General features: G+C 39.4%; 1 protein-coding gene and 1 non-coding gene across 2 annotated transcripts in view; both read left to right on the plus strand.

Annotated features, from left to right (window-relative positions):
- The window catches only part of LOC118341759 (cytoplasmic dynein 2 heavy chain 1), a gene marked incomplete in the record, with an annotated part of 105,682 nt that overhangs the window by 72,900 nt on the left and 20,189 nt on the right, over positions 1-12,593 (plus strand). Inside the window, 6 exon segments of the mRNA XM_035680126.1 lie at positions 569-679; positions 2,756-2,825; positions 3,449-3,534; positions 8,538-8,613; positions 8,924-9,150; positions 9,983-10,087. Coding sequence (XP_035536019.1) covers positions 569-679; positions 2,756-2,825; positions 3,449-3,534; positions 8,538-8,613; positions 8,924-9,150; positions 9,983-10,087 — 675 coding nt within the window.
- On the plus strand, positions 2,394-2,470 carry trnat-agu. Its single transcript has one exon. It is a non-coding gene; the product is annotated as a tRNA-Thr (tRNA).

Raw genomic sequence — 12,593 nt, forward strand, 5'->3', positions numbered from 1 at the left:
GAGGGCTTAGATTACATTTCATTTAACAGATATACATTTGCTTTTAGGGAATTTATTGAAGTCAGTGGAAGTCAGTTGTTCCAAAGCTATGGATATGAAAAAGTGAAGCAAAAAGTGCATTCAGTGTAGCATAAAGTTATTACTCTATTTGTGCATGAACTTGGCACTGTTAGCTTCCAGCAAGAACGTCCTGTGTCTAAATCCAACCCAGCTGGCTGGGGTCTGCCTTTGTGGATATACTGGGATAGACTCCAGCCCTTTGCAACCCTGAACAAGATAAGCAGTTTAGAAAATTGATGCATCCAGTGTGATAGAGTGTCTGGACAATGTATGCAATCAAGTCTTCTCTAGTTGTTCCAACTATTGAGTGAGTTGCATGTTTTAAATATTTGTGTGTTTACATATGTGTAGTAGGTGGGTAGGGAGGCCAGTGGAAATTAAGACCTCAGCTAACAATAGTTTCTACAGCCTGACTACTGAAAAGTAGTCTGGTCTCTTACATATTACTCTCATATTCCTCTGGTGATCTCTTAACGTGTCTGATGTGTGTACTGTCCTTTATCTACAGGAGCTAAATGTGCTACATCCCAAAGCTGGCTTCCGTCTCTGGCTGACAGCAGAAGTTCACCCCAGATTTCCTTCAATACTACTGCAGTCCAGCCTAAAGATCACTTACGAGGTACTTTCACACACACATTCACCACCACACACACACACACAGGTATAGAAAAAATATCATGGTACTCAGTGAGTTAGGTCAGTGGCTTGACCTAACTCATATCACAAAACTTTAAACACAAACATTCAGGCACACTGGGCACAAATGCTGAGCCCCGGTCTAACTGATGTGGTGTGGGCCATGTTACTAAATTATGGCATAATCACAAGAGTGTAGGGTGTTGAAGAGCTTTGTGTGTTTGAAATGTCTTGTGGATTCATGTGTTTCTTTCATCCTGTATATTAAGGCTACATATGCAGTACAACCACAAATACTATACAATTGTAAGGAGACACAGAAGCCTGCAGCTTGTGTGTTAGTGATGCGGGCTTTAGTGCTCAGTGCGTTTCTGATGGGAGTCCTGCTCAAGGGGTTAGCTGCTTCAGCAGCCAAGCATGCTGCACAAACAGCCTCTCTCTCTTTCTCNCTCTCTCTCTCTCTCTCTGCGTCTATCTTGTAAAGAGCTGAACTGCAGAGTTAGTGCTGGGGCTAATCAAGACATTTTTCAGTTGATTCATGTGAGATATATAACGTGTTGTTGTAGTAGTATAAACAGTAATAAATGTGAACTTAAAGATCCTTCACAATTAAACTACAAACCACTACCCTAGATCCTCCACCCACCCCCAAATCCGTTACCCCAAACTCGACTCTGCAGCTTAGTGTTGAAGCTGTATGTTTAGGGCCTTGTTGTCACAGTTGGCAGTGCATTAGACTTAAAGTGTGAACCAACAGCTTAAACCTGTCCCAGAGAAATATTAAATTCTACAAATGTTCTACAAATGCAATGAAAATGCAAAGAACCAGGGTGCAGTAATGCGAGAATGTAGAAAAAGAGAAGAAGGGTAATTGAATTATTAGGGTCTAAATGTATAGTTAACATATGACTTTCTTAAGGCTGAATGAAACCACAAGATGGACCTTACATGTGGTGTACATGTGGAGAGTACAGATGAGTAAAATTAGCTGACTGTTAATGTACAATGTAAAAAAAGTAAGCACTTTACAAATACATTTAATCTTCTGAAGTTGGTAACGTATGTAGTGATTTTGTCATTTTGGCAAATGTATACATACGCATTACCGGCTGGGTGTATTATCAAAACCTCCAGATGGAGGTACCAAATGTTCAGCAAAGCTTTATATACACATGTATACAGTGTGATGGCTGTTTGCATAAAAGAGCACCATAAGCTCTCTGTGTCATGGGCTGTGGTCCTAATCCTCCTGTGGTAATTGCTATTGGGCACCCAGCCTTACCCAAACCATGATTTTTCAGTTTATTAGTAGACCCTTGTTGAAATTTTCAGAGACACTGTGCTACAAATGACTTAAACAACAGGTAGAAGAGAAAGGCTTTTACGGTACATGTGGTCAAATGTTTGCTGGTCCTGTATACTAGCTTAAGCTAAAAACACTAAACAGAGTGTGAAAAGAAGCATGACACACACCCAAATTGCATTTCACAGCTTCTTTTTGGTCTTGCCAGGCACACATATTTGATAAACTGGGTTTGGGAATCACATTCTTGTGGTTTGTTTGGCGCAAAAGCTACCAAATTTAATCTCCCAGTCTCCCAATAATACAAGCTCACATATTACTGTAACATAGAAAGATAGATGACATAAATATGCATACATTTGCAATTTTGATTTTCCAGGGAAAGTGACCATTAGGCGCCGTGGCTTAGTTGGTTAAAGTGCCTGTCTAGTAAACAGGAGATCCTGGGTTGTTCGAATCCCAGCGGTGCCTTTTTGTTTTGTTTTTTTCTTCTTGTGCTTCCCAGCATGTCCCATATCATCTTACCTCATCACATTCGTCTTTCACACATGATGAATGTTTCCCTGTGTCTTGCTGTGTGTCTGTGCTTGTATGATAGTGCTATGTTTGGACCTTGCACTTTGAACTTGTTGAAGTGTTGAACATTTGAATGGTGCAAAGATTCCATCATAATAAAACTCTTTCTTTTTTTCCCTTCTATACCTTCTTTACCTCCTTGTCTGTCTGTCTGCCCTCCCTTTCTTTTCCCATCTCCAGGCTCCTCCCGGGTTGAAGAAGAATCTGCTAAGAACATATGAGTCATGGACTCCAGAGCAGATCAGTAAAGGTTGGCAATCTTTTCTTCTCTTCTCTTCACTTCTCTTCTCTTCTCTTCTCTTCTCTTCCCTTTTCTTCTCTTCTCTTCTCTTCTCTTCTCTTCTCTTCTTTTCCCTTTTCTTCTTTTCTCTTCTCTTCTCTTCCTATATCTTTTTTTGAAGTTAGTTTGTTGTTGCTTCAAATTTGCTCTTGCTCTTATTCAAATCAGTGATGCAAACCTTTTGAATAATGCTATACAAATTAGTGAACATCTCTTACAGTACGTTCTACATCTACTGAAAGCCAACGACCACATGCACCTAATGAGCTGGTCGTATGCTTAATGAATGTCTGCTTTGTTTTCATTTACAGTAAAGGAATAGTTTTGAGTTTGCGTAATCCCTGGTAATGGTATTGGTGCATGATTATTAAAGAAGCAAACAAAGAAGTCCCAGCAACATTGTAGGTTCTGGTACAGTGAAGAAACAGCAGCAAATAAGGCTACAACACAGCACTGCAAAAATTGTAAACCATTCATAGCAGAATACAGTATTTTTGATTATCCTGATCTGCCTTGACTGCTTTACACACTCTGATAATGACTATTATTCTAGGTATTTTTGTGGTGACATGCTGTTGATTGTTTGTGTGTAGGAGGAATCCTGGCCAGAGCCCAGTCACTGTTCTGTCTGGCTTGGTTCCATGCTGTCTGCCAAGAGAGACGCAACTACATACCACAGGTAAAATACACAAATACCTCGATACAGACACAAGTGGCCTTGGCTCCATAATTTCATCTCAGGACAATAAAGTCAAACTACTGTAACAGTACAATGCCATTTGAAAGTGGAAAAATATAGCACTTATAGCAGAACTGATGGCACAGAGAAACTAAACTGCTTTTCTCACATTTTTCTGCCATTGGATTGACACTTTTTTTATGAATGCTACTAGCATTGGCATATGCATTACAGTTCGGGTCTACTGTAGAAACATGGCAGTTTAACATGACACACTTGGTGGAAGAGAAACTGCACAGAGGAGACCCACCCTTACTCTGCCTCTGATTGGCTATACCATTCCAGTTGTCTGCTAAATGCCAACGCTAGCCTAGCTATCATGCTCACCAGAGTTATGAACTAGACAGGGCCAGAAAGAGAACGGCTCAGCCACAACAGTTTTAGTTGCTGGCTTGTTAGCCATCCCCACTATCACCTGCTTTGGTGCTACGGGTACTAAAATGTCAGATGCCGTGGCTCTCCTACATTTAGTGAACCCCTGGAATGGTATAGCCAACCAGAGGCAAAGTAGTAGCAGGTCTTCCCGCAAGGCATACTGGGTAGGCTCATCCAGCATATCAGGTTAGTCTCACCCAGACCCTTCCACTACGTAACAAAAATGGTGCTGACGGTGAGAAGTGTCCAGCGTTCACCACTCAACGTTTTGACCATTATGACTACACAATCCGGGTACTTGCAGTGCACTGAATTTTGCCACACTCAACAGTGTAAACGCACTTATGTACTCAAAATAGTTAGTGTAAGTATGCAATTATTCAAATTGAGACACAGCAATAGTCTATACATGAACACTCACAGAAATAATAAAATAAAAATAAAAAACTAGCCCAGAGATCAGTTTTCTTTATCCTTACTGACCAGCATAGATAGCCAACGTGTTTGCTCTTGGCCCTGTACTTCGGTAGAGTCTATGTGTGGGTTTATGTGTGTGTATTGCTATGTATGTGTGTGTATGTGTAACTATGAATATAAGCCTTTGTTGCAAACTTGCCTGCTGGTCAACAAGCACACAATGTATATAAAATAGAACACAATTTATAAAACAACTCCCATATTAATGAGGCTTTAGCGCAGTCTCTCTAACTACTTCTCAGGGACACTGCTTGTAAACCAAGGGGTTTGGTATGTGAAGTCGGGACAGTTAAAGTGTGGGAAATACAATCCTATGATCTCATTCACTGTCAAGGGACATATTATACATTTCAACTTTAAATGGATTTCATTGACCCACAGCATGATAGTAGTAATTACTATTCTATTTGTTCTGTTTTTGTATTTTTAACAGTCTAACAGCAGCTCTAAATAAATCAAAATGGTGTGTTTTTATTGTGCCAGAATCAACTCAGAATGTTTAGAGACTGAACACTGTATTTCCTCGTTTGACCTATAGCCCTGCTGATAAATCATCTTAACATAACAAGATAGAGAGTGTAAAACATTTCTAAATTTGCATCCCTGTAGAGAAAAGCAGACTATTTATTTTCTCAGTTGAACCCTAAGGCAGAGATGAATCAGCACAAAACAGATAACAAATAGAAAAACATTGAGGGAAATCATGCTGAACAATAGCCTGAATTATTAGGCTAGTGGGACCCTTATGTCCAAAAGACCGAAGGGTTTTATAAATACTCAAATCTGCTGTACAAAATAAATTGTATCTTTTTTGTCTCAAAATCTTTGTTTAATTGCTGTTGTAAGTTAAGGAAAGTGATCAAAACCAAACCGAAGATGTTGATCAATCAACCACTGACACATAATGAATCAATAAATAAACTGATTTCAGAAAGGATTTCAAAATGTCTGATGCAGCAGCCATGATGCAATCAAACAAAAATCACCTGTGAATGAGGAAATTGAGTGATTCTCTGCCATCTCATCAGCCAAATGTCTCATAGTTTTTGGTTAACTCTCAAAGCATCAGACTATTTCTGTAACTTTCTGAAATTGACAGTCCGACATTCATGCATTTTTTACGCAACTCTTTCTGTCACTTTTCATGTGTATATCTGAGTGCAACACTATGAATGCCTATCAGGAATGACTGTCCAAAAGTTTGTGCTGTTATCTCTATATTTAAACGATTATCATGGCTTGCCTCTCTCTGTGACAACAGCATTTTCACCCTGTCTTGGACAGAAAAGCCATAAACTCTTTAACTTTCCTACATGGTCAGATAACATGTTGCACAAACTAGTTTTTTTTTTTAGCATAAGCCTGCAATCATTATGCATCTTCTTATATTGGTAAGTCACTCAAGTCATTCAACTAAAGTGGGCCTTTACATAAGCGCTTCAGTTTTTTATGTCTACTGCTCATTTTACAGTTAGGGTGCACTCAAATATACCATTTTTAGTGTGGTTCAAACATTACAGAACTAGTGAGAATACAATTTGTTCTGAAAAAACAAGAAGGTTTTACAAACCTTTAACAGTTCAATCAAATAAAAAATTCTGACAAGAGATAAGATGGCCCCTTAGACCTAGCAAGAAAATTAAGAAAGGGAATAAGGAACCCTTCCTATTTTTTATTTTGTTTTTTTGCTCCTTTTTTTGCACTCTCTCGTTCATCTTTACTCGAGGGGCGTATAGGTCTTAGTCTATTACTAATTAGAGATGAAAGTTGTTACATACAGTTACAAAACATGTTGTGTAATATGCCTTTTGTAATTGTGGATATATTTGGAATGTACATTTTTCATAATGTAAAATCTATATTGAATATGTTTTAGAGCCAGGACATAATATGTAGCATAAAAATAATAGACAAACAACATAATAGGGGTCAAGAAGAGACACTAGAAGCTGATAAAAAATGTCATATTTTAGAGTGTCCAAACTAATCACATAGGAAAAGGCAGAGACATTTTAACACAAGCAAAAAGAAGACGTGGTTGCACTAGTAATCACTTGCAGTTAACCGTGTCATGTTTCCACTTGTCAACTTAAACAGTTGCTTTTACAGTTTGGTAGCATGCGGGTGTGTGGCAGAGTCTCAAGATGCGCTGGGACTCATTTGTCTCTGTGCGTATTGCCATGATACCACAGAGTGGTCTGTCCAATCGAACAATCTGACGTGTCTGCAGTTGCAGCAGGAAGGCATCTCTTTCTGTCTGCCAAACAACACACGTAATCACCACACTCCCAGTAAACCCAAACTCGAGGGAGAACTAGAAAAGAATGTGTTTTTGTAATTAAACTTCAGTTTGCACACTTCTTTCTCCTCTGTCTGTCTCTCCTGTTTCTTCGGGCTTGGTCCCACTGCTCCCCCATAACCATATACCTCGCCGTGGAGTTGTTTGGAAAAAAAAGTAACGATTGGCCTATAGGAGAATGTAAACCTGCATAACTAACATACTGGATGCCTGTGTCTTGTACATTTATTGGGGATCTCCCTCTGTTCCTCCTTTCTCTCACTTTACTTACTTTTGTTTTCCCTAATTGTCTTTTTACTGGCCTCCCTCCCTGGCTAGTGTTGCCCTGTCCCTTTCTCTCTTTTTTCCTCTCTCAATCACTGAATCTCTGGTAAGTGTTTTCGTTTGAGATGGTAATGTTGTTCCTCATCCAAGAACATGATCGCCTAATTATTGAAACAGTCACAGCTCCTTTCGTCCACTCCACCAATCACTTATTCCCTTCTCGCTTCATCTACTGTCCTCCCTCCTTTTCTCATTTAGTCTCTCACTGTTTCCATCCTTTTTACATGTCTGAGTAGAAATGATTTAAAAAGACAGGATTAGACATTGAGAGAAAAAGAAAGAAAGAGGCAAAGGGAGGAAAGAGAAAAGTGGAAAGATGAAAACAGAGACAAGTTTTCACATGCAAGGTAGTGTACAGCCTTACTAAAAGAGAACATATAAGTGTGTGTGTGTGTGTGTGTGTGTGTGTGTGAGGGGGGTTAGAGTTTCAGTTTGATGGTCATAGGATAACAAGAAGAGTGGCCAATTATAACTATGAACAGACAGCTAGGTATCACACTTTCTGAAGTGCTCACAAAATAATTGAAAGATATATACACACACAATCAATAAACACAAACACAGTCACCTTTATAAGACCCATACATTGAATCTTTTACTGAATAAGCAGACAGTGTTATGTACATAAATCAAATGCACACATGCACAAGCACAATCTGCAGTCTCACTCATACACATGTAAGCACATTTATTAAATGCAGTAGAAACATGCCCCTACGCAGTCTAAATACACACTCAAGCACAAAATTACTGAACAAACAACATACACTTAATCATTCAAAGAATGATGCCTACACCCTGCACCTCATCCACCCACAGCATCAGAGGGCAGAATACAACTGCAGACTGAAAGCAGTGAAGTGCAGCAAACACACACATGTGTGTGAGGGAGAGAGGGAGAGAGAGAGAGAGAGAGAAACTGTGTGTGCTCTTCTCTGCATGTGTTGTCAGCAGACTTTCCTCCCCAGTGCTTATGACTGTAGCATGTCTTTGTACATGCAAAAACGACACTGATCTTAATTTTGTGAATTACCCATTTATGGTAAGGGATCACAACTATTGCTGATGCACACGATGGATAGTTACACTGAAAATGCCAAAAGAGAAATTACGTTAGGTTGAAAGATTTATCGACTTACAAGACAGTCTTTACTGATTAGCATTCAGCTGTCTTTGCTTTCTGCGGGTTGTGTATTTCATCTCTAGGACATGGCAGTCATGGTAATTGTACACAATTCTATCACTCCCCTGCACACAGTTGTTAGAAGATTAAGCACAAAAGGGAATATTTGTGAGAGATGATTCTTCAATCCTCAAACACTATTTGTGATGTGAGATTTGAATGCCATTTGTTACTGTTTGGTTGACAAATTCTGATAGTAACCCACAGTATTAGGGTAAGCACTGCTATTGAAATGGATGTATTGTCATTTTTGTACTTATTCCCCTTCCTCTCTGCTTTATCCAGGGTTGGACTAAGTTCTATGAATTTTCTTTGTCCGACCTCCGTGCTGGCTTTGAGATTATCGACAGGCTTTTTGAAGGTAGGAGGGCTGGTAACAAACATTACAATGCCATGGAGAGTTCTGCTCTGCAGCACATTCTGTATGGTAATGAAAGTAGAATCTGGGGTTTTTTGATCAATTACCACTTTAATTTACACAAGACCTGGCTAACTCAACATTTGCATTTCTATGCAGTGCACATATGTGAGCATTTGCCCTTTGTTGTATCTCCCTGCCTGTTTGTATATACTGTATCTGTGTGTGCATGTTAGTGTTCTTTTGTTCAGTGTGCACTCATTACACATGTGTATAGCTTCCTTTGTGTCTGTGTGTCTTGGAATTTCTCAAGGTGGTAAACATTTCCAGTGGGAGTTTGTCCATGGCCTGTTGGAGAGCGCCATCTATGGTGGACGCATTGACAACCCCTCAGACCTCCGCATTTTACGCTCCTACCTGGAGCAGTTCTTCTCAGCACATCTCCTCTCATCGTCCCTCTCAGCTGGTCAAAGAAAGAGCAGAGGAGGAACACGCTTCTTTCCACCTCAGATCAGCCTCCCAAATTCTTGCTCCATATTGGTAGGTTGTCAGGGTGACACATTTTGATTCACAGTTGCAGGCACAAGTGCTGTGTGTAGGGCACTTAAAGATGTTCAAGAAATGAATTCTTGCTACAGAGAAACAAAGTAGCACTTCTATGTTTTTTTTCTGTACTTTGAAGCCTAAGCTCCACTGGAGTGTGGTGCACAGATATAATGGTCCCAGGTGAGCTGGAGAAGCAAAAACAAATCAAAAAGGATACTGAATTAATGCCCCAAGTCTTTTCACTGACTAGATTTACTATTCGTGGTTTGGTCAGTATTGAAGTTTCATTACTCCAGGTTGTGTTAGCTTCATTTTAAATTGGTTGACAAAGTAGCCACTACAAATAAATCCATTTAGTTGGCCTTAAGTTTGCACAATTGTTTCTGTTTTTTATATTGCTTTGCATTCTGTTGATGCAGCTTATTACGCACTAAAAATAAGTGGGCATGCCCAAAACAGTTTTTTGGATATCCAGCTAGAATAAGTTAGTATACTGCAGAGCCACTGATATATCATTTGCTATACAAAATAAGTCAATATGGAAATATAAGCTTGAATTGGCAATCTGTACATTTTAACAATCTGTAGTAAGTGCCAAATGGATCAAACTGCATCAAACTGTACAAACAACACACCTAATTAACGACAATACAGCATTAGTTTATGCTACAAGTTTTAACTTTTTTATTTTGGGGCACGTGTTCCTTGGAAATGCTAAAAAGGTTGTCTTGTGTCTTAGAGCCATGATAAAGAATAGGCACCATGCTGACACTCTCTCACTTTAGCATTTCTGTGTCTGCCTGCATGTGTCTGTGTGTCTTCCCAGGACTACCGTAGCGTAATAGAGAATCTCCCAGAGGATGACAGACCTGCATTCTTTGGTCTGCCTGCCAACATAGAAAGATCTTCCCAGAGAATCATCAGCTCCCAGGTGCACCCACACACGGACACCTGCTTGTTCACACACACACACACACACACACAAACAGCGCCACAACCTCCATTTCTACCTCACACAAGCAGAAATACAAACACAAAGGCACACACATGTATTCCCATATGCTCACACAAATATGTAGATATGCGCTCTCTCACATATACACATAGGAAAGCACATAAGCACATCCATCAGTACACACGCACATGTTCATGCTCACAGAAGCACATGCATTCTAGGGATGTCACGAGAACCGATACTTTGGTACCAAGTCGACGCCAGCGTTTTGAAAACGTGAGTTGTGTTTTTTGGGCGACTTTATGAAACGTACTGCTGAAGAAAGTCACAACAGAGACACAAACACAGAGAGAGTAACAGTGGGAGGTGGGGCACAGGTACAGGCTTTTATATGCACACATTTGACAGGGGGAAAGTCTTAGCAGTCCGTGTTCATTAACAACAAACAGCCAGTGCACCAGCAGTGTAGATGTTTGCTTTAGCTAGGTAAGAACATGCATCGACTCTGTGTCTGTATGGATTTTGTATGTGTTTGTGTGACAGTTGAAAGTCAGACTGATCTACTGTCTGCTTTGGGATGAGTTTTCACTCAAGTAGAAACATGTTTAACTTTTTACATCCATTCGTGTGTCTGCATCCTGTTCATTGTGTATATCAGGAATGTTCTGTGCTGATCAAAACCAATCTGGACATATTTTAAATGATCAGTATGTTTTTAAACCTAAATAAAATCTATATTGTTTGTTCATTTTAACCTATTGCAAACATTACCCTGTTTTTACTGCTTATCCTTAACATATAGTGAGCAGGCCAGCAAACTGCAGTCATTTCAATTAAGATATCCACCACATTGAAAGCGTACTGTCAGTACATATGCTGGTGTATTTTAGCTTCTGCAGCTTAAGACAAAGCTCCACTCAATGAGTGAGGTCAAATGAGTCGTTCACTTTTTTACTCTGGCAGACATTTTTTTCCTTGTCACTGCACCTTTTATTAATCTCAATTTTAATTCCAAACTGATTACTCCTGAAGTGAAGTGCAGTTACATAGTATGACATTGCAGTTATTACATGCTATGTATGTATGTGTGTGTGTGTGTGTGTGTGTGTGTGTTTAAGTTAATACATACATACATACATATGTGTGTGTTTTTATCTTTCAAACAAACCCACAACTTCAGTCATGTTGCAGGGAACCACCTCCACTCAGGAGACATAAAAGGTTTATTTTAGGGTCAGGACTTAAATTTAAGGTTAAAGCATTACGCCAGGCAGCCATCCGTTTCCATTTATTTCTTTATGAAATAAAATCACCTTGCAGAGACATGAAACTAGGTTTAGATGGGTAATCCATCACAATGAATATAATGTCTGCTTTTATCAGTGTCAAGGTTATGTTGTCATTGCGTTTGTAAGTGTAAGCTGATTTAAAAAAGTCTACACTGCAGCAATGTAACTTCAACAACAGTGCAGTATTCAATAGTCTGCAAACAGGCAAAAGATTATTTATTTAGAGTACATTACTGGTCAAAGGGTTGAGGTTAGACATATAGGTATTAAGGGGAGGGCAGAGTTTGTTAACCTTAAATTTGACATTTTAAATTTTAACAGATCACCAAAACTTTCTACGGCGAATATTTTACTGAAGAAAATTATTTAAAATTCCGAACATGCCTGTTAACCATGGAAGTACACATCTCTAAATAGGATGCTGGGACACAAATCTGTGGTCATGCACAAAAAGGTTGAGTGACCCCAGATTAGAGGATAGAGAAAGTTAAGCAAAGGAGGATCAACACAAAGACAATGAGACATGTCAGTTTTTTGATGTGTGTGTGTGTGTATATATGTGTAGTGGTTGATGGTCACCGCAGATTCTGATGTAACTGAACGCAACACAGTCTCACGCAAACATGTGTGTGTGTTGAGAGAGAACGATTGCACCAAAAAGGAAAGGATGGAAGATACAGTCATAAAAGATGGAAGAGAAACAGGATGTAGAGTGAAAGGTGCATGGCTGCACTGCTCTCTTTTTGTGACCAATTCTTTATTTATTTCTTGCATGATTCACACAGAACAAAACATATAAAATTAATTCCCACTCATCCTTGTTTTTAAGAGCATAATCACTGCTTTCATAAAAGAACTGTATATACCTGTTCATTGAAACAGAGCACAAATAAAAGGGAGTGATAGGATATTTTTGTGTTTCTATGTGTCTTCCTGTGTGCAATTATCCTTAGCAAACACAGTTAAACCACACTGAACTATTATAGCTTGTGTGCAGTCCCCATGTGGGTGTTAATGCATTTAAGTCCATTCATACTGTCAGTGTGGTCTGCTGATCAGTGGAACCACCAACCTAGTTTAATTCACAGAACTCCCACAAGGCCACTTGCGTGTGTGTTACTGTCTTTCCACCTACTTCCCCTCCTTGTGATTGTCTCCCCTCCTGCTGTCATTTGTCACTGTCGTGTTCATGC

Source organism: Morone saxatilis, unplaced genomic scaffold, assembly GCF_004916995.1.
Source record: "Morone saxatilis isolate NCDOM2014 unplaced genomic scaffold, NCSU_SB_2.0 Contig8, whole genome shotgun sequence".
Classification (NCBI taxonomy): Eukaryota; Metazoa; Chordata; class Actinopteri; family Moronidae; genus Morone; species Morone saxatilis.